General features: G+C 40.1%; 1 protein-coding gene across 1 annotated transcript in view; it reads left to right on the forward strand.

The window, feature by feature from the left end:
* DTWD2 (DTW domain containing 2) overlaps positions 1-23387 on the forward strand; it is a 167126-nt gene that overhangs the window by 28033 nt on the left and 115706 nt on the right. The window contains exon 2 of the mRNA XM_030926685.1: positions 21968-22058. Coding sequence (XP_030782545.1) covers positions 21968-22058 — 91 coding nt within the window. The remainder of the gene's footprint in view (positions 1-21967; positions 22059-23387) is intronic.

The following is a 23387-nucleotide window of genomic DNA, read 5'->3' on the forward strand; positions in this document are numbered from 1 at the left end:
TAGCTATCTCCCAAATTTGAATAGTTTCTTCTTCTAACTCCTCACTTTGTCTTTTTTCTGTACTATATTGTTAGCTTCCTGTGGGCCAGCCTCTTCATATTTCTTATGGTATCTTTAACCGCATATCCTTAATTACTTTTAGTCATTTTATACTGAGGAATTTTATGAATGTTTTGGCTTTAACCTTTTGCTTCTGGATCCTCTTTAGACCCTCAGGTTTGTTTATTTATCTCCAAATGTTTTAATTCTAGTGCTACGTCTTCCGGGATCTAGGGCAGCTAGATAGAGTTGTGTGTTAAAACTTTTCATTGAACATTAACTGCTTATATGGACTCAGTCAAATGTATTGATTAAAGGCATGCATTTTGGAATCAAACAGAACCGTGCTGTAGCCCCAACTCTGTTTTCTCTTGAAAAAGTTACTTAACCCTTCTAAGCCTTAGTTTCATCATCTTTAAGTTAGGCTAAAAATACTACCCCCTGCTGTCAGGTTTTGTGAGAATCAAAGTATTTAGCATAGTGCCTAAAGCATTAAATTATGCATTAAATGTTAAATTCTTTTTCTTTACCTGTCCCTTCTCTTCCTCTCCCTTCTCCTTTTCCCCCCCTCTTTTATTTTTACTCCCTTATCCCACTTCCTTTTTATTCTCCATGAAATATCATTACTGTTTATGAAATTAGTCTAGTTTGCTAATATCCAGCTTCTTTTAGGGTTTTTTTTTTTAGATTCAGAAGTTATGGGCAAATTAATAATTTTAATGCATTATAATGCTGCAGGTCACCATAAATAAATTGCCTCATGATGGGAATTTTGTCATTCTGGTACTTTCAGTAGTACTCAATTCTTAGCTGTATATAGGTGTTGCATTGATGAAAACCACTTTTTTAGGGGGAAGGCATCAAAATCAGTGGCTTATTTGTGACACTATTGTATTATCTTATATAGTAATGTAATACTAATCTAAATGTTAATATATTTTATCTAATTTATAGCAAGGAATTTCTTTTTTGAGACAGTTTCGCTCTTGATGCCCAGGCTGGAGTGCAATGGTGCGATCTCGGCTCCCCACAACCTCTGCCTCCCAGGTTCAAGCGATTCTCCTGCCTCAGCCTCCTGAATAGCTGGGATTACAGGCATGCCCCACCATGTACGGTTAATTTTGTTTTGTTTTGTTTTGTTTTAGATGGAGTCTTGCTCTGTCGCCCAGGCTGGAGTGCAGTGGCGTGATCTCGGCTCACTGCAAGCTCCGCCTCCCAAGTTCACGCCATTCTCTTGCCTCAGCCTCCTGAGTAGCTGGGACTACAGGCGCCCGCCACCACGCCCAGCTAATTTTTTTTTGTATTTTTAGTAGAGATGGGGTTTCTCCATGTTGAGGCTGGTCTCGAACTCCTGACCTCAGGTGATCTGCCCGCCTTGGCCTCCCAAATTGCTGGGATTACAGGTGTGAGCCACTGCGCCTGGCAGCAAAGAAAAATTTTAACTCTCAAAATCAGTGGCTTATTCGTAGCACTATTATATTCTCTTACATAGTAATGCAATGCTAACCTAAATCTTAATATATTTTCTTTACTTTGTAGCAGAGAAAATTTTTAGCTCTCTTTTTGCTTTTTTTGAGAAAATGGACATTGATGTAAAATGAGGACGTATGCTCCCCCCAATAAAGCAAGTATACAAAAAGCTGTGTTTTAAAATATAGACAGTTTTTAGATAAGAGAAGGAGATAAGAGAATAGGCAAAATAGTTGTATTTCCTGATAACATTGTCTTCTCATTCTATTCTGTGCAGAAGTATCTCTACCTTAACCTTTGATTCCTGCTTGTAAGGATGGATGTTCATGCAGCCAGTGAATAAGGAGCAGAAGATTCTGCTACATGAGGACCTGGAGGCTCAGATAGAGTAAATCATGTGGACATTTTTTATTTGTCTAGTCATTATTTATTCAATATCTAGTACCCAGTAAATGCACAGCTGGGATCATACAAAAATGATTAAGAAATTATTTCCTTTAAACATATAGTGAATTAAGTATGAGAGAAAACATGTCTAAGTAATATTTAAGACAAACTATGGAAACATAAAATAATAGTTTGCAGAGGAAAGAGTGATTAAATTCATTTGCTGTTAAGAAAGCTGTTTGCTATATTTTATATTTGTTTATATTTCTATAAAAAGAAAGGAAGCAAATAATAGGTTAACTGAACGTGAGATGATTATAAGATTCTCAGTCTTAGTTGATCCATACTGTTATCACAGTTTTAGTAGGTGCTTTTCTAGCTGCTGTACATATTCATCTCTCTAGACATGAGACTTTTGTTTTCTAGGCATCTGGCCTCTCTGAAGCTTTTTCTTAATTATAACACTCCCTAAAACTAACTTTCTTTCTTTCTTTTTTTAACTTTTATTTTAGTTTCAGGGGTATATGTGCAGTTTGGATCTATAGATAAATTGTGTGTCATGGGGTTTTATGTACATATTATTTTGTCACGCAGGTAAGTAGCATAGTATCTACTAGGTAATTTCTTGATCCTCACCCTCCTCCCACCCTCCACCCTCAATTAGGCCTCAATGTCTATTGCTTCCTTCTTTGCATCCATGTATACTCAGTGTTTAGCTCCCACTTGTAAGTGAGAATATGCAGTGTTTGGTTTTCTGTTCTTGTGTTAGTTCACTTATGATAATGGCCTCCAGCTCCATGTTGCTAGAAAGGACATTATTTTTTTTCTTTTTTATGGCTGCATAATATTCCATGGCTTATATGAACCACATTTTCTTTATCCAGTCTACCACTGATGCTCATTTAGGTTGATTCCATGTCTTTCCTCTGGTGAATAGGGCTGCAATGAACATATATGTGCATGGGTCTTTATGGTAGAACAATTTATTTTCCTTTGGGTATATACACAATAATGGGATTGCTGGATGGAATGGTAATTCTATTTTAAGTTATTTGAGAAATTGCTAAACCGCTTTCCACAGTGGCTGAGCTAATTTACATTCCCACCAGCAGTATATAAGCGTTCCCTTTTATCTGCAGCCTTACCAGCATCTTTTGATTTTTTTTGACATTTTAATAGTAGCCATTCTTACTGGTGTGAGTTGGTATCCCATTGTGATTTTGATTTGCATTTCTCTGGTGATTAGTGATGTTGGGCATTTTTTCATATGCTTCTTTGCCGTGTATATGTCTTCTTTTGAAAAATGTCTGTTTATGTCTTTTGCTCATGTTTTAATGGTTTTTTTTTTTTTGCTTGTAGATTCAAGTTTCTTATAGATTCTGAAAATTAGACCTTTGTCAGAGGCATAGTTTGCAAATATTTTCTCCTATTTTGTGAGTTTTCTGTTTACTCTGTTGATAAGTTTCTTTTGCTTTGCAGAAGCTTTTTAGTTTAATTAGGTCCCGTTTGTCCATTGTAATTTTTGTTGCAGTTGCTTTTAGCATCTTCATCATAAAATCTTTGCCAGTGCCTACATCTATAGTGGTGTTTTCTAGTTTATCTTTCAGGATTTTTATAATTTTAGGTTTTACATTGAAGTTTTTAATCCATCTTGAGTTGATTTTTGTATATGGTGTAAGGAAGAGGTCTAGTTTCAGTCTTCTACATACAGCTAGCTACTTATCCCAGCACCATTTATCGAATAGGGAATCCTTTCTCCATTGTTTGTTTTTGTCTGCTTTGTTGAAGATCAGAGGGTTGTAGGTATGTGGCTTTATTCTACTCTGTACCATTAATCTGTGTGTCTGTTTTTGTACTAATACCATGCTGTTTTGGTTACTGTAGCATTATAGTATAGTTTGAAGTCTGGTAATGTGTTTGCTGCAGCTTTGTTGCTTTTGCTTAGAATTGCAGTTGTTATTTAGGCTATTTTTTGGTTCCATATGAATTTTAGAGTAGTTTTTTTTTTTTTTTTCTAATTCTGTGAAGAATGTCATCGGTAGTTTGATAGAACTAGGATTGAATCTGTATATTGCTTTGGGCAGGATGGTCATTTTAACAATGTTGACTCTTGCTATCCATGAGCTTGGGATGCTTTTCCATTTGTTTGTGTCATCTCTGTTTTCTTTGAGCAGTGCTTTGTAATTCTTATTGTAGAGATTTTTTTACCTCCTTGGTTAGCTATGTTCCTAAGTATTTTATTCTTTTTGTGTCTATTGTGAGTGGGATTGTGTTCTTGATTTGGCACTCAGCTTGGATATTATTGGTGTATAGAAATGCTACTGATTTTTTTACATTGATTTTGTATCCTGAAACTTTGCAGAAGTTGTTTATTAGATCTAGGAACTTTTGGACAGACTATGGGGTTTTCTAGGTAAAAAGGAATATTGTCTGCAAACAGAGATAGTTTGACTTTCTCTCTTCCTATTTGGACGTCTTTTATTTATTTCCCTTGCCTGATTTCTCTGGCCAGGACTTTCAATACTGTGTTAAATAGGAGTGGTGAGAGTGGGCAGACTTGTCATGTTTCAGTTCTCAAGGGGAATGCTTTTGCCCGTTCAGTATGATGTTGGCTGTGTGTTTGGCATAGATGGCTCTTATAATTTTGTGGTAAGTTCCTTTAGTGCCTAGTTTGTTGAGGGTTTTTAACGTGAAGGGAGGCTGGATTTTATTGAAAGCCTTTTCTGCATGTATTGATATGATCATGTGGTTTTTGTTTTTAGTTTTCTTCGTGTGATGAATCACATTTATTAATTTACATATATTGAACCACTCTTGCATCCCAAGGATAAAACCTACTTGATCAGATTGCGGTAGATTTGTTTTTGATGTGCTGCTGGATTCGTTTTGCTAATTTTTTTTGAGGATTTTTGCATTTATGTTCATCAAGGATATTGGCCTGTGGTTTCCATTTCTTCTAGGTTTTCTAGTTTATGTGCATGGAGATGTTCTTAATAGTCTCCTCTTTTTTTTGTCTTTCTGTGGGGTTGGTATTAATGTTATCTTTGTCATTTCTGATTCTTTATTTGGATTTTCTTTTTTTCTTTGTTAGTCTAGCCAGTGGTTTTTTTTTTTTTTTTTTTTTTTAAGACGGAGTCTTGCTCTGTCACCCAGGCTGGAGTGCAGTGGCGTGATCTTGGCTCACTACAAGCTCTGCCTCCTGGGTTCATGCCATTCTCCTGCCTCAGCCTCTGGAGTAGCTGGGACTCCAGGCGTCCGCCACCACACCTGGCTAATTTTGTTTTTGTATTTTTAGTAGAGATGGGGTTTCACTGTGTTAGCTAGGATGGTCTCGATCTCCTGACTTCGTGATCTTCCCACCTTGGCCTCCCAAAGTGCTGGGACTACAGACGTGAGCCACTGCGCCCAGATGCCAGTGGTCTATCTTATTTATTCTTTCAAATAACCAACTTCTGGTTTCACATGAAAGCTTCTTTTAATTATAGACCTAGTAGGAACAAACATATCTAGGCCAGTGATATAATTATTTTGATTACATACTGCAGTTGATTTTTAAAAATTAGGGTGCATTTTAATAGGTAGGCTTATTTTTCTCTAATTACATACACTTATTATATGTTAGTATATGATGCACCTCATAAAACATACACAAAACTAGATATCAAAAAAGGAAGAAGTATTGGTGAGATAAAGTCTTTAAAAATGTTTTGGTCAGTAATGATAGTATAATGGAGTCTCACTACTATTATTCATTATCTCAAAGCACAATAAATATTTAGGGTGAGATTCCCTGTTAAGGATAGTGAGATGCAAGTCCACAGTTCAAATAAACTTGATAATTTCTTCACTGCTCTAGGCATGCCCTCCGGGACACAGGTCTCTGAAACTCTCATCTAAAGACATTTATTCTTGGGAGTGTCTCTGAATCTATTCCGTTGTGGGAGGCTGCCCAATTTGCAAAAAGAAGAAAAAAGTATATATGTATATTTAAAACAGGTATATATTATATATATATCACTGTTGTAGGATAGGACAACTTCACACTGTGATTAAAAAATCACAACAGTGGCCAGGTGCAATGGCTCATGCCTGTAATCCCAGCAGTTTGTGAGGCCGAGGCGGGCGGATCATGAGGTCAGGAGTTCGAGACCAGCCTTGCCAAGATGGTGAAAACCCATCTTTACTAAAAATATAAAAATTAGCCAGGCATGGTGGCACATACCTGTAATCCCAGCTACTTGGGAGGCTGAGGCAGGAGAATTGCTTAAACCTGAGAGGCGGAGGTTGCAGTGAGCTGAAATCGGGCCACTGCACTCCATTCTGGATAATAGAGCAAGACTGTGTCTCAGAAAAACAAACAAACAAAAAAAAACTGTAGCGGTGTTTTTTTTCTAAGTCTATCCTTCCTCCACTCCTAAAGCCAGTTGTAAGAGAATCTAGTAAGGAAAACAATTTTGCAGGGTATGGGAATATTATTGTAGTTTGTACTTGAAGCAGTCAGACGTGGAAGATGTTACCTACTTCTATTTTGGAGATGAAAATGTATTATAATGTTAATAATGTAAAGCTGTTTCTACTTTTGTTGGTTATGTTGAATATATAGTTTCAGAAATTTGAAAATGACTTTATCTTACAGATCACTTTAGTTTCTTTAAAATGACAGCAGAGGGCACTATGGTATTTAGTTTTCCGAAGTCAGTTTTGAAATTGAAAAATTGTTGCCATTTTTATGTGTAATGCAGTGTATCTATTCAACTAGTTGAATGAAAAGCTATGAAACTTTTTGTTCTTTGCTTTTTCATTCTGTTGGGAGTATAAAAATGTTGTTGAGTATTGGTAAATTTGAGGTGCACTGTTTTTCTGGGTTCCACGTTGCTTCTGTTTAGTAGGTAAAAGAAATCCTTCAAAAAGAGTACTTGTGAATCTGCTCACTAATCTTTAAAATTTACTTATTTCAGATTATCTTGATTAAAATCAGTACTGTGAGAAAAAAGCTTTCAGTGAATAGTATATAAGAAATTTAATTAAAGCTTTGAAAGATGATTTTGCAGGTCCTAGCATCTCTAGTCATATGTCAGATATAATTTTATTAGCCCACAGGCTGTAAGAGACAGTATGCCCAGAGTGATACACATTACCTTTGTATGACAGCATTTGTTTAGGAAGCGAGTCGGTCTTAGTTTGACGGGAAGCCCATGTATTTCCATATCCTTAATGAGAAAAGAAGAAAAGGCTTATTTCACAAAATTTCCTTGGGGAAATGATTTGAAGGTTTCATTTATATTTTAAGAATGTAATTAACATTAACTGGGTTGTACACGTTTTAAAGAAGATAAACCCCCATGAGTGGAAAAATACATTGTAAATACATTATAAATATAGAAAAGGGAAAAACCTCAGCACCTGTTTTTGTCAGTCTGTTATAAATTAGCTCAAAATAATAGCCAGAATGTTTGCCTGTAATGCAGTAGTTACTAGCCAGAACTCTCTTGTTGCCTTATTGTTACCGGTTTTGTAAGGGAGGAAATTGAAAATCTATGACTTGCCCAAGGTCACATAGCAGGACAATAACATTGGCAGTGACATTATAATAGTTATTCCCCTAACCTATACCCAGTTGACCAGTTTATATTTCTTTAGATATTAATTTTTATTCCTCATATCTATATAAACTCCTAGAAGTAGCTTGATTTTAAAAAAAGAATATTCATTATTTACAAATAATCAGTTTTGATATATAGTTATGTGATATTTTTTGCCTGTCAATCATAATAGTTCATAGGAAGCAAGGAACTTTTTTCGTTTTTTGAGGTGGGGGTCTTGCTGTGTTGTCCAGACTTGAGCATAGTGGCTGTTCACTGGGTGTACTACTACAGCCTCAAAATGGGCTCAAGTGATCCTCCTGCCTTAGCCTCCTGAGTAGCTGGGACTACAGGTGCACACTACTATGCCTGGAGAAGCAAGGAGCTTTAAAAAAATTATTTCTGGCACAGTGAGAACAAATAAGCTCCATGAGGGTAGGAATCTTTGTTCATTTTATTGTCCCAAGTGCCTAATATCTGGCACTTAGATATGCAGTAAATATTTGAAAAAAAATTTGTTGAATTTATAAATTATTCAATCCATTATTAATTTAAGTATTTAAACCTTCTAGAGAGATTTTAGAATGAGGAGAGCAGTTACTCTGCACTTACCCACTAGTTTAGGATGAGATGGTTTAACAGCTGGTTAGCTAATCACCATTACCATGCATGCAGAGCATTGTCGGGGAGGAAAGATTGATAGTAAGGTAATAAGCAGAAATGCATCTTTTAAAGTAACTTGCTAAATATAAAGCTAGTTGAAATGTTTTAAAGAACTACAGTTTTATTAGTTTGAAGTAATTGTAATTAAGATTAGGTTAATAAAGAGAATATGCTTTAAAGTAAATAGATAATGATGTTTTGTGAGCATATAAAATCATGAGCCAAAGCAATTAGTTTTAGGTTAAATCATGCTTATAGTGTTTACACGTAAATTGCTTAGCTATTTTTTTAGTAACTGTTTTCTTCAGTAAATGTTTTTGCCTTTTATGTGCGATCACTTATCAAAATTATCACAAAGTATAATAAAGGAAGACCTGACACTCTGAATTTCATTTGTAATACAAACGAATTACTTAAGTACCAGAGAGGGCATAAAGGAGAAATAAAACTTTGATATATAAAAAAATGAAAGAATGGGATAGAAAATTGTGTAGGAGGAGAAAAGCATTCAAAGGTGTAGAGAAGAGGGAATGTAAAGATACTCCTTCAGCTGGGCACGGTGGTGCACACCTGTAACTTCAGCACTTTGGGAGGCCGAAGTGGGTAGATCACTTGAGGCCAGGAATTTGAGAATCCTCGCCTCTACAAAAAAAATCCAAAAATACATTAATTATTCAAATACAAAAATTAGCCAGATTACAGGTTCACACCTGTAATCTCAGCTACTGGCGAGGCTGAGGCACGAGAATTGCTTGAACCCAGGAGGCGGAGGTTGCAGTGAGCTGAGATCATGCCACTGCACTCCAGCCTGGGTGACAAAGTGACACCTGTCTCAAAAAAAAAAAAAAATAAAAAAAGATATTCTTTTGTGTATTCAGCAATATCTATTGAGCACCTACTATGCCAGGTGCTGGGGATATAGCAGTGAAAAAGGTAGGCTAAGTCCTTGCCTCCCTGTAGCTTATATTTTAGAGAAGGAAACCCACATTCAGCTAACATGTCAAATAGTAGTAAAATGCTGTGAAGAAAAATCAGTCAGAATAAGGGGATAGAGAGTGATAGTGAGAGAAAAGGTGGATCATTTGATTGATTGATTGCCAGGGTCTTTCTCTCTCTGTTGCCCAGGCTGGAGTGCAGTGGTGTTGATCATAGTTCACTGCATCCTCAAACACCTGGGCTTGAGCAATCTTCCTGCTTCAGCCTCCCAAGTAGCTGGGACTACAGGTGTGCACCATTGTGTCTGACTAATTTTTAATTTTTTAGTAGAGATAAGGTCTTGCTATGTTTCCCAGGCTGATCTCGAATTCCTGTGCTCAAGTGATCCTTTCTCCTCAGCCTCCCAAAATGCTGAGATTACAGGCATGAGCCACTATGCCCTACTTTGGATTATTTTAGAATGGGGCATTGGAGCAAAGACCTGGACTAAGTGAATCTTTAAGCTCTGCAGGTATCTGGGATAAGATACCAGGCAGAGCACCAGTTGCTAGACATTCAGGTGCATAAGACTACTTTAGGCCACACCTAATACCAGAAAGATACAGACCAGGAGCCACAAACTTGCATTTGTTGCATTGTAGAGCAACCTTAGATGACCCTTTTCTGCTGGCATCCTTGTGGCAGTCTGGCATAGCAGTCCAGCTCAGGTGGAAGGTGATATGTTCCACACTAGGCAAATATGGCAACCTAATAACTTTATGCCCACAGGAGCCAACATCTTTTGTAACAACTCTATAGCAAGTTTCTAGGGCCCCAAATTAGGGAAGCCCAAAGTATGGTGTCCCCATAGGGTCTTTATAGGTCTCTAGTCCATATGCAATCAATCTACCAGTCGGTTATCATTTAAATCACATACAGTGTTGTTTAGCAATATCGTTATCATGTTGCCAGGGTAATAGAGCTCGTTAGTTAAGTGAAGGTCAGATTTTCATGCAGGGGGAAGGGTTTTCCATAGCTTTATTGTTTGTTATTCTTTGATTACTACTTCTCACAAAAGTTCATGAAGCTTTGCCAACCTTCAGATATGTAGACAGGAATGGGTAAGTGGGCAGGATGTAGACATGAGTGAACTCAAGTCACTTGAAAAATAAAACCCACTGGGGCAGACACCTCTAGAGCCTTGCACATCAAACTGAGGTCTTCACATTCTTCACCACCTCACTTCTTACACAGCAGCAGCATCATCACCACCTAGGAATTTGTTAGAAATGCGCATTCTCAGGCTTACTGAATCAGAAACTTTGAGGGCTGGGGCTCAGCTATCTAGTTTAATGAATCCTCTAGGTGATTCTGATAACAGCAAAAGTTTGGCAATCACTGTACTAGGGGATACAAAAATTAAATGAAAACTCTGCTCTTAGAGGGTTCACCATCTAGAAGTGAGAGGAAGATGTGAAAACAAAATTTTGTCGTATGATGTGGTCAAGTGTTTAAATAGAAGTATTAATAGGAATCAAAAGGAAATACATATGACTAAAATAAAAGAAAGTGAATTCAGCCCTGGGAGTAACAGAGACTTGCAAACAAGATGAGAGGCGTTGTCTTGGAGCATAAACAATGTGGTCCTGGTTAGATACTGTACTTAAAGTAATATTTGTAAATATTGCAGATTTATGGGTTAAAGACTTTGCTGTTGTGGGCTAAGAATCTAACCAGTTCCAGACAACCAACTTTTAAATAGGCTTTTGGAGCAAAGTTTCTAAATGTTCTTAAAGGTTCCTGTCAGGCCTTTGAGCCCAAGCCTGCACATGTACATCCAGATGGCCTGAAGCAAGTGAAGAATCACAGAAGAAGTGAAAATGACCAGTTTCTGCCTTAACTGATGACATTACCTTGTGAAATTCTTTCTCCTGGTTTAGAAGCTCCTCCACTAAGCACCTTGTGACCCCTGCCCCTGCCTGCCAGAGAACAACCCCTTTGACTCAATTTTCCACTGCCTACCCAACTCCTATAAAACAGCCCCACCCCTGTCTCCGTTTGCTGACTCTTTCTGGACTCAGCCTGCCTGCACCCAGGTGATTAAAAAGCTTTATTGCTCACACAAAGCCTGTTTGGTGGTCTCTTCGCACGGACGCATATGACATTTGGTGCTGAAACATTTGGTACCGTCGTGACTCGGATTGGGGGACCTCCCTTGGGAAATCAATCCCCTGTCCTCCTACTCTTTGCTCCGTGAGAAAGATCCACCTACAACCTCTGGTCCTCAGACCAACCAGCCCGAGGAACATCTCACCAATTTTAAATCGGGCAATTGACCTCTTTTTACTGTCTTCTCTGTCCTCTCTCACTATCCCTCAACCCCTTTCTCCTTTCAATTTCTGCGCCGCCTTTCAATCCTTCCCTTCCCTTAATTTCAGTTGCTTTCTTTTTCTGGTAGAGGCAGAGGAGACACATTTTATCTGTGAACCGAAAACTCCAGTGCCGGTCACGGACTTGAGAAGACAGCCTTCCTTTGATGTTAATCACTGTGGGGTCGCCTGCCTGATTATTCACCCACATTCCAGGGGTTTCTGATCACCGTGGAGATGCCTGCCTTGATCCTTCACCTTGGTGGCAAGTACCACCTCCCTGGGGTGGGCCAAGTACCACCCCTCCCCTTCTCTCCATGTCTCTACCCTGTCTTTTCTCTGGGCTTGCTTCCTTCACTATGGTCAACCTTCCACCCTCCATTCCTCCTCCTTCTCCCTTAGCCTGTGTTCTCAAAAACTTAAAACCTCTTCAACTCACACCTGACCTAAAACCTAAATGCCTTATTTTCTTCTGCAACACCACTTGACACCACTGCAATACAAACTTGACAATGTTTCCAAATAGCCAGAAAACGGCACTTTTGATTTCTTCATCCTACAAGATCTAGATAATTCTTCTCGTAAAAATGGACAAATGGTCTGAGGTGCCTGAAGTCTAGGCATTCTTTTACATATCAGTCTCTTCCTAATCTCTGCTCCCAACGCGACTCGTCCCAAATCTTTCTTCTTTCTCTCCCGTCTGTTCCTTCAGTCTCCACCCCAAGCTCTGAGTCCTTGGAATCCTCTTTTCTACAGACCTGTATGACCTCTCCCCTCCTCCCCAGGCTGCCCTTCGCCAGGCCGAACTAGGTCCCAATTCTTCCTCGGCCTCTGCTCCTCCACCCTATAATCCTTCTATCACCTCCTTCCCTCATACCCATTCCAGCTTACAGTTTTATTCTGTGACTAGCCCTCCCCCACCTGCCCAACAATTTCCTCTTACAGAGGTGGCTGGAGCTAAAGGCATAGTCAAGGTTAATGCTCCATTTTCTTTATCCGACCTCTCCCAAATCAGTTAGTGTTTAGGCTTTTGTTAATCAAATATGAAAACCTAGCCCAGTCCACGGCTTGTTTGGCAACAACCCTTAGACGCTTTACCGCCCTAGACCCAGAAAGGCCAGAAGGCCGTCTTACTCTTAGTATACATTTTATTACCCAATCCGCTCCCGATATTTAAAAAAAGCTCCAAAACTTAAATTCCAACCCTCAAACCCACAACAGGATTTAATTAACCTCGCCTTCAAGGTGTACAATAATAAAAAAGAGGCAGCCAAGTAGCAGTGTATTTCTGAGTTGCAATTACTTGCCTCTGCTGTGAGAGAAACCCCAGCCACATCTCTAGCACAGAAGAACTTCAAAACGCCTAAGCCACAGCAGTCAGGCGTTCCTTCAGGACCTCCTCCCCCAGGATCTTGCTTCAAGTGCCAGAAATCTGGCCACTGGGCCAAGGAATGCCTGCAGCCCGGGATTCCTCCTAAGCCATGTTCCATCTGTGAGAGATCCCACTGGAAATCGGACTGTCCAACTTGCCCAGCAGCCACTCCCAGAGCCCCTGGAATTCTGGCCCAAGGCTCTCTGACTGACTCCTTCCCAGATCTTCTCGGCTTAGTGGCTGAAGACTGATGCTGCCCAATTGCCTCAAAAGCCTCCTGGACCATCACAGGCACTTGAGGTAACTCTTACAGTGGAGGGTTAGGCCGTGCCCTTCTTAATCAATATGGAGGCTACGCACTCCACATTACCTTCTTTTCAAGGGCCTGTTTCCCTTGCCTCCATAACTGTTGTAGGTATTGACAGCCAGGCCAGGATTCTAAACCACTTAAAACTCCCCAACTCTGGTGCCAGCTTAGACAATATTCTTTTTTGTTTTTGAGATGGAGCTTGCTCTGTTGCCCAGGCTGGAGTGCAGTGGCGCGGTCTCGGCTCAATGCAAGCTCTGCCTCCCAGGTTCACGCCATTCTCCCACCTCAACCTCCTAAGTAGCTGGGACTACAGGCGCCCACCACCACGTCTGGCTAATTTTTTGTATTTTTAGTAGAGATGGGGTTTCACTATGTTAGCCAGAATGGTCTTGATCTCCTGACCTGGTGATCCATCCGCCTCAGCCTCCCAAAGTGCTGGGAATTCAGGCATAAGCCATCGCACCTGGCCACTTAGACAATATTCTTTTATGCACTCCTTTTTAGTTATCCCCACCTGCCCAGTTCCCTTATGAAGTCTAGGCATTTTAACTAACTTATCTGCTTCCCTGACTATTCCTAGGCTACAGCCACACCTCATTGCCACCCTTTTCCCCAGTTCAAAGCCTCCTTCGCATCCTCCCCTTGTGTCTCCCCACCTTAATCCACAAGTATGAGACACCTCTATTCCTACCTTGGTGACTGATCATGCACCCCTTACCATCCCATTAAAACCTAATCATCCTTATCCCACTCAATGCCAATATCCCATCCCACAGCATGCTTTAAAAGGTTAAAGCCTGTTACCACTTACATGCTACAGCATGGGCTTCTAAAGCCTATAAATTCTCCTTACAATTCCCCCATTTTACCTGTCCAAAAACCGGACAAGTCTTACAGGTTAGTTCAGGATCTATGCCTTATCAACCAGATTGTTTTGCCTATCCACCCTGTAGTACCCAAACTGTACACTCTTTTGTCGTCAATACCTCCCTCCAAAACTCATTTTTCACTCATTTTTCTGTTATGGATCTCAAACATGCTTCCTTTACTATTCCTTTGCACCCTTCATCCCAGCCTCTCTTTGCTTTCACTTGGACTGACCCTGACACCCATCAGGCTCAGCAGCTTACCTAGGCTGTACTGCTGCAAGGCTACAGGAACAGCCCCCATTACTTCCGTCAAGCCCTTTCTCATGATTTATTTTCTTTCTGTCCATCTGCTTCTCACTTTATTCAGTATTTTAATGACCTTCTACTTTATAGCCCCTCCTACAAATCTTCCCAATAGGACACCCTTCTGCTTCTCCAACATCTATTCTCAAAAGAATATCGTGCATCCCCCTTCAAAGCCCAAATTTCTTCCTCATCCGTTACCTTTCTCGGCATAATTCTTAATAAAAACACATGTGCTCTCCCTGCTGATCATGTCCGACTAATCTCCTAAACCCCAACCCCTTCTACAAAGCAACAACTCCTTTCCTTCCTAGGCATGGTTAGTTACTTTCACCTTTGGATACCTGGTTTTGCCATCCTGACTAAACCATTATGTAAACTCACAAAAGGAAACCTAGCTGACCCCATAGATCCTAAATCCTTTCCCCACTCCTCTTTCCCTTCCTTAAAATCAGCCCTAGAAGCTGCTCCCACACTAGCTCTCGCTAACTAATCCCAACACTTTTCATTACACACAGCCGAAGTGCAGAGCGGCTGTGCAGTCAGAATTCTTACACAAGAGCCAGGACTGTGCCCTGTAGCCTTTCTGTCCAAACAACTTGACCTTATTGTTTTAGGCTGCCCCCCCATTATTCCTGATACCACACCTGACCTCCCATGACTGTCTCTCTCTGATCCACCTGGCATTCATTCCATTTCCCCATATTTCCTTTTTTCCTGTTTCTCACCCTGATCACAGTTGGTTTATTAATGGCAGTTCCACCAGGCCTAATCGCCACTCACCAGCTAAAGCAGGCTATGCTATAGTACCTTCCACATCTATCATTGAGCCTACCACTCTGCCCCCCTGCCCTGTCTCTCAGCAAGTCAAACTCATTGCCTTAACTCGGGCCCTCACTCTTGCAAAGAGACTATGTGTCAATATTTGTACTGACTCTCAATGTGCCTTCCGTATCCTGCACCACTATGCTGTTATATGGGCTGAAAGAGGTCTCCTCACTACACAAGGGTCCTCCATCATTAATGCCTCTTTAATAAAAACTCTTCTCAAGGCTGCTTTACTTCCAAAGGAAGCTGGAATCATTCACTGCAAGGGCCATCAAAAGGCATCAGATCCCATTGCTCAGGGCAACACTTATGCTGATAAAGTAGCTAAAGAAGCAGCCAGCATCCCAACTTCTTTCCCTCACGGCCAGTTTATCTCCTTCTCATCAGTCACTCCCACCTACTCTCCCACTGAAACTTCCACCTATCAATCTCTTTCCACAGAAGGCAAATGATTCTTAGACCAAGGAAAATATCTTCTTCCAGTCTCACAGGCCCATTCTATTCTGTTGTCATTTCATAACTTCTTCCATGTAGGTTAGAAGCTGCTAGCCTGCCTCTTAGAACCTCTCATTTCCTCTCCATTGTGGAAGTCTGTCCTCAAGGAAATCACTTCTCAGTGTTCCATCTGCTGTTCAACTACTACTCAGAGATTATTCAGGCCCCCTCCTTTCCCTACACATCAAGCTTGGAGGTCCAGGACTGGCAAATTGACTTTACTCACATGCCCTGTGTCAGAAAACTAAAATACCTCTTGGTCTGAGAAAACACTTCTACTGGATAGGTAGAGGCCTTTCCCTCAGGGTCTGAGAAAGCCACCATGGTCATTTGTTCCCTTCTGTCAGACATGATTCACTTTCTTGCTCAGCCCCAACCTCATCCCAGACACCAGTCCTCTAGGCGACTATCTTCCAGTCCTCCCTCAGGCTAGACAGAAAATTGCCAGGCTGCTAATCTTCTCTTGCCTACTTCAGATTCCCAGCCATATAAAGACACCCTAGCTGGACGATCAGTTCTTGTTAAGAATCTGACCCCTCAAACTCTACAACCTCGAAGGACTGGACCCTACTTAGTCATCTATAATACCCCAACTGCTGTCTGCCTGCAGGACCCCTCCCCATTGGGTTCACCATTCCAGAATAAAGCTGTGTCCATCAGACTGCCAGCCTCGTCTCTCCTCTTCCTCCTAGCAGTCGCAAGTACTTTCCCCTACTTCCCTTAAACTCACCCACATTTCTGAAGAAAAGTAGTAACCCTTATAAGCCTAATACATCCTTTCATTTTTATTAGGTCTCTTCTTCCTTATCCTACTCTTTACAACAGGGCTTTTACACAGTCCTCCCACCCCCCTCACTTGGACTGTGCCCCCAAAATTTGTCATCCCTACTGTCTTCTGTCTAGTCATACTCCTATTCACCATTCTCAACTACTCGTGAATGCCCTGCCCTTGTTTACACTACCAGTTTACACTTTACCTCCAAACCGTCATAACTGATATCTCCTGGTTTTACCTCAAACCACCACCCTTAAGTCTCTTGTAAAGTGGATAGAAGATCTTCAGTTGCAAGGTACACTCCAATACTTTCACCCTGATGAAGTCCTATTCCTTACTTTTATACTCACTCTTATTCTCGTTCCCTTTCTTATGCTACCCTCTACCTCTCCCCAGCTATCTCCACCACACTATCTATCTCACTCACTCTCTCCTAGCCGTTTCTAATCCTTCTTTAAGAAACAATTGCTGGCTTTGCATTTGTCTTTCCTCCAAAATTGCCAAGGCCTCGACTTACTGCTAAAAAAAGAGGACTCTGTATCTTTTTAATGAAGAGTGTTTTTACCTAAATCAGTCTTACCTGGCCTATGACAACATAAAAAAACTCAAGGATAGAGCCCAAAAACTTGCCGACCAAGCAAGTAATTATGCTAAACCCCCTTGGGCACTCTGATTAGATGTCCTGGGTCCTCCCAATTTCTTAGTCCTTTAATACCTGTTTTCTCCTTCTCTTATTTGGACTTTGTGTTTTCTGTTTAGTTTCTCAGTTCATACAAAACCACATCCAGGCCATCACCAGTCATTCTATATGACAAATGCTCCTTCTAACAACCCCACAATATTGCCCCTTACCACAAAATTTTCCTTCAGCTTAATCTCTCCCACTCTACGTTCCCACCCTGACCCTAATCCTGCTTGAAGCAGCCCTGAGAAACATCGCCCATTATCTCTCCATACCACCCCCCAAAATTTTCACTGCCCCAACTCTTCAACACGATTTTGTTTTATTTTTCTTATTAATATAAGAAGACAGGAATGTCAGGCCTCTGAGCCCAAGCCTGCGTTTATACCTCTAGATTGCCTGAAGCAAGTGAAAAATCACAAATGAAGTGAAAGTGGCCAGTTCCTGCCTTAACTGATGACATTACCTTGTGAAATTTCTTCTCCTGGCTCAGAACCTTCCCCACTGAGCACCTTGTGACCGCCCCTGCCTGCCAGAGAACAACCCCTTTGACTGTGATTTTCCACTACCTACCCAACTCCTATAAAATGGCCTCACCCCTCTCTCTCTTCCCTTACTCTCTTTTTGGACTCAGCCTGCCTGCACCCAGCTGATTAAAAAGCTTTATTGCTCACACAAAGCCTGTTTGGTGGTCTCTTCACATGGACGCGCATGATTGTTCCAAGATACGAAGATAACTTGATTTTTGTAGAGAGTTATATTTAGTTATTTCTGTTTTCTATTTTTTTCTTTTTTTTTTTCTTTTGAGACAGGATCTTGCTTTGTCACCCAGGGTGGAATGCAGTGGTGCAGTCATAGCTCACTGCAGCCTCAATCTCCTGGGCTCAAGTGATCCTCTGGCCTCAGCCTCCCAAGTAGCTAGGATTAAAGGTGCTCACCATCATGCTCAGTGTTTTGCTGTGTTGCCCAGGCTGTTTTGAACTCCTGTGATCAAGTGGTCTGCCTGCCTTAGCCTCCCAAAGTGCTAGGATTACAGGTGTGAATCACTTGTTAATTTAGATATTTAAAGCTGCATTTTAAAAGGCCAAAATATTACAGTTTGATTTATTAAAAAAAAAAAAATTCCAGGCGCAGTGGCCCACGCCTATAATCCCAACACTTTGGGAGGCCGAGGCAGGAGGATTGCTTCAGCCCAGGAGTTTGAGACCAGCCTGGGCATCATGGTGAGACCTTGTCTCTACAGAAAAATAAAAAATTAGCCAAATGTGGTAGTGTGTGCTTCTAGTCCCAGATGCTTCTTGGGTGACTGAGGTGGGAGGATTGTTTGAGCCTGGGAGATTGAGGCTGTAATGAGCTTTGATTGTGCCATTGCACCCCAGTCTGGGTGACAGAGCAAGACCCTGTCTCAAAAAAGAAAAAAATTCATCTCATTTGACATTTTTACTGAGTCCATTGAGGATAAATTATCAATTTTTGTAGAATGTTTTAAAAGGGCAGTTCAAATAAGTTGATTTTGTGATACTACTGAGGAACTTCAGTTATATTGTGGTTTTGTATAGTTCTGAAAATCCCCAAAATGAATTGAAGTTAGACTCACTTTAATAACAAATGTTGCATAACACATTTGATGAATAATTATATATATTATAAAAACAGTGTAATAGGTAGTTCATCTACTAAAGGTTAGAAATCAACCTTTTAGGTAAAAACACTCTGTGTTGCCCCAATAACATTTTAATCTTTTACAGATACAAGTTAGGACTTTTATCTGTAAAAGATTAAAATTGGTTGAGTATCGTGGCTCACACCTGTAATCGCAGTGATAGGAACAGGAGGCAGAGAAATTCTGGGCAGAAAAGGGCAAGGTCCCTGGCAAAGCCCCACCCTCAAGCCTGGAACTATGCCCCAAAGTGAGAACATGCATTCCTGTTTTCCCGCTCGAATGTTGTCTTTTTGAAAACCACACATGGCCCGTTCCACCCCCATCCTGTACCCATAAAAACCCCTGACTCAACTGACAGAGGGAAGAGAAAGGGAGAGGAGGAAAGGCAGCTGTATGGTATGACTGCAGTTTGACATTGGAGAAAAGCAGCTTGACCTCAGAAGGATGGCTTAATGGTGTTGCTTCGGAGAGTCCAGCTGGGGACAGTCGGAATCCAGGGGAAGATCACCTTCCTGCTTCATCCCTCTTCCAGCTCTCCTTCCCTCTGAGAGCCGCTTTCATTGGCAATAAAATCCTCCATATTTACCACCCTTCAATTCATTCGTGTGACCCGATTTTTACTGGATGCCGAACAAGAGCTTCGGTGCCACAGGTGTGGGCGGCAAAGCTGAAAAAGCACTGTAACACACGCCCTCTGGGGCTTCAGGGGTCACGAGTACCCCTCTAGACACTGCGGGGAGAGGGGGGCCCACGGAGTTTTGCTCCTGCCAACACCCAAAAGTGCTAGCTCTGGCTCCCGCACCCGCTCACCTGGGATTGAGAGCTATGGACTGAGTAAGTGAGGCACTCCTGTCATGAGGCCCAGGAAGGAGTCAAGGAAAATTTTCTGTTTCACCAGCACTTTGAGAAGCTGAGGTGGACGGATCACTTGAGGTCAGGAGTTCGAGACCAGCTTGGCCAATGTGGTGAAAACCTCTCTCTACTAAAAATATAAAAAAAGTTAGCTGGGCATGGTGATGTGTGCCTGTAATCCCAGCTATTCAGGAGGCTGAGACATGAGAATCTCTTGAATCCAGGAGGCAGAGGTTGCAGTGAGGTGAGTTTGTGCCACGGCACTCCAGCCTGGGTGACAGAGTGAGATTCTGTTTCTTTTTTTTTTTTTTTTTTTAAAGATTGAAGCTAATGTTTATGGACTTAACAGCTTTTCTTCAGTCAACATTTGAATAGATTTATTAAAAAAAATTCAAAGTGAAACTCTACCCCACCCACCACATTGAAATACTATTAGGATATAGATACTTCATTTAAATTTACCTGGTTAGGTTGGAGAAACATCAGTTTTTACTTGGTTCTTCTGTTCTGTGATGTATTTATTCTTCGAATCATTTTAGTTTTTGGTTTTGGTTAACTTAATAAAAAAAAATCAGAATCTCGGTTTTTAGAATTTGAATGTACCTCATCCTGTTCCTCTTTCTACCGAGTGAGGAATCCTTTGTTATAGCAGTGCTTGATCTGTTTGTCAGTGCACCCAGTTCCATCAATTGGTGTCTGTCCCTCTTTTGTGTTTACTCTTGTGACCACAGAAAAACTTTCCATCTGAAAAATCTCCTTATATTCCTGAGAGGAAATCCAGTGTGGGGCAGAACAATCATAGCGAATCATCTCAGAAGTCACTGGAAATCAGGTGTATTGATTTTCCTTGGGTTAAGCTTCCATTCCAGGTTCAGTGGGGTTGGAAAGAGGAGGTGGAGTCATGTATAATATGATTTTACTTCTGCCTAAGATATCTAGATAATTTCTTTATCCAGAGCATAGATTTGGCAGTTTCTTGCAGAATGAGAGGGTGTATTTAACAGATGTTTGAGCCAATTTACCCACATTGTATGGTTTATTAATAAGCATTTCTTAATCTCAGTCTAAAATTCCACATAAGTAAAATTGAGGAAAGAGTTAACAGTGGTCAGCTTGTATGTATGGTATTAGAAATTCCCTTTAATATAGCATTCATTTGTATACTGTTGTAATGACATATAACACCTGCCTGTGATCGTTTGTGAAACATTTACTCCCATATCTGGGATCTGGCTGCTTAATGAATTTCTTTCTTTCTTTTTTTTTTTTTGAAATGGAGTCTTGCTCTGTTGCCTAGGCTGGTGTGCAGTGGCACAATCTTGGCTCACTGCAACCTCCGTCTCCTGGGTTCAAGCAATTCTCCTACCTCCACCTCCCGAGTAGCTGGGATTACAGGCACCCACCACCACGCCCAGCTGATTTTTGCATTTTTAGTAGAGATGGGGTTTCACCACATTGGCCAGGCTGGTCTCGAACTCTTGACGTCAGATGATCCGCCCGCCTCAGCCTCCCAAAGTGCTGGGATTACAGGCATGAGCCACCGTGCCTGGCCATGAATTTCATATTATAAATACATATACCAAATATAGTATTTAATGGTAAAATATAAATGTTTATTCATACAATACTTTTGGAAGGACACATAAAAAACCGGTCATTGGTTGCCCCTAAAGGAAGAGAATACTGTAGGCTGGAGGACAGAGATAGCAGGTATATCCTTTAATTCTATTTGAACTTTATATTGTGTGTAAGAGTTACCTAAACAATAGTAAAGCACTAAAAAGTAAGTAAAATAAAAAGGACAAACAGTAAGAAAAGGTAAGTTAAATGGAAAAAGCAAATACTCTTCTGGTATAATTCTAGCCAAATACAATTTGGTGGCACCTATTTGAATTTATTCTCCCAATTGTTAAGCTCTCTGTATTGATTGATGGCTAAGTTTGATTTGTGTTTTTCTCTACATGGTAATTGTATTTTAATATTTTATCATCTTATTGTTTACTCAACTTAAAGTGATAGAGAAGAGTTGCCAGGTTTCTCTTTGATGTGAGATCTCTTCTTGATTTGGAATGCAAATCAGAAGTGTCATTTTTTGAATAAAGGGACCAGATAACTTATAGGTATTCTTTCTCTAAATATAACTAAGGTAAGTTTTTTTTTTTTTTTGAGATATGTTAATCTATATAAGTGGTAAAGAATTTACTTGAATTTCTCCACATTTTCATGTCTAAAGTCTGATTGATTAAATTCATTTTTGGTATTTCATTTTGAAAAGAATGCAGCTTTAGCAAACCTCTTTGTATAAATTCAGTGGTATTAAGTTCATTTTTAAAAATTGTTTTATCATTGTATTTTTAAAATTTACCAGTTTTATTTTTCTTTTTACCCTTCAGCCGGCCTCAGAAAGTGTGTTTGTGTCCATTTCTCCCAGCGCACCCTCTGCATATCTCTACCCACTTGTACATAATTCAGCATCCAGCAGAGGTAAGATTTTGTAAAATACATGATTTCAAATAGAATATGAGTCCACAAGAGTAAACACGAAGATAAACATACTTATCTTTACCAGCTCTTTAGCATTTCTGAAAAGAAGTTGATGATAAATATTTTCTCTTTTGGAAAAAAATAATTTCTTTTTAATTTCATGTGGTAGTATAGAGTCATATGCTCTAGAGAGAGATAACATTTCACAAAATCTATGTTATTGAATAGTATATAAATGTAAAACTCAAATAATTTTGTATGAAGAAAAAATGAGATTTTGTGAATAAAGAGCTAAGAAAATCATTGCTTTTTAAATTTTGGTCATAGCTTATGTTCCTTGATGTCTTTTCTTGCTACAGTAGAGGTAACTTTGGCATTTTACTCTTACAAAGTGAATGTATAAATAATTTTTTGATTTATTTTAGATGAATAGAAGAAACTTGTGTATTTCATAATGCATGTTATATGTAAAGATTTTAAAATTAATACTCTCTTCTACAGGTACAATTATACATATTTGCCAGCGTGTATGTGTGTTTGTAACTCTTGATTAGCTGCTTAATGACGAGGGGAGGAAGTTATAATTAATACAAAACTACTCAATGCATACTGTGAAGTATATTTAGTGTAAACTACAGTTAAAACTCTTTCAGTATTTAGGAACTGGGGGCATCATAGACCCAGTCAAGCGTTCTAAGAAGGAATAATTATTTTTTAAATTTCTCAAGTCTGGATCACTTGAAGACTTTAACAGAGGTATAAAAGAAATTAATCTTTTATCTCTTTCAAATAATGAAACATTTATTTATTTATTTATTGAGACAAGGTCTCCCTCTGTCACTCAGGCTGCAGTACAGTGGCACAATCTCAGCTCACTGCAATCTCTGCCTCCCACGTACAAACAATTCTCATGGCTTAGCCTTGAAACATTTTTTCTTTTATTGCAAATTGTTAACTACTCCATTTGGTGGGCAACCTTTTTCTGAGCCCTTTTTTTTTTTTTGAGATGGAGTCTTGCTCTGTTGCCCAGGCTGGAGTGCGGTGACGCGATCTCAGCTCACTGCAAGCTCTGCGTTCTGGGTTCACGCCATTCTCCTACTTCAGCCTCCTGAGTATAGCTGGGACTACAGGTACCTGCCACAATGCCTGGCTAATTTTTTGTATTTTTAGTAGAGATGAGGTTTCACCATGTTAGCCAGGATGGTCTTGATCTCCTTACCTCGTGATCTGCCCGCCTCAGCCTCCCAAAGTGCTGGGATTACAGGTGTGAGCCCCCACGCCTGGCCTAACCTTTTTCTCAGTCTTAACAGCATCATGCTTTTGTCAGGA

This window comes from Rhinopithecus roxellana, chromosome 3 (genome assembly GCF_007565055.1).
Source record: "Rhinopithecus roxellana isolate Shanxi Qingling chromosome 3, ASM756505v1, whole genome shotgun sequence".
Taxonomy (NCBI): Eukaryota; Metazoa; Chordata; class Mammalia; order Primates; family Cercopithecidae; genus Rhinopithecus; species Rhinopithecus roxellana.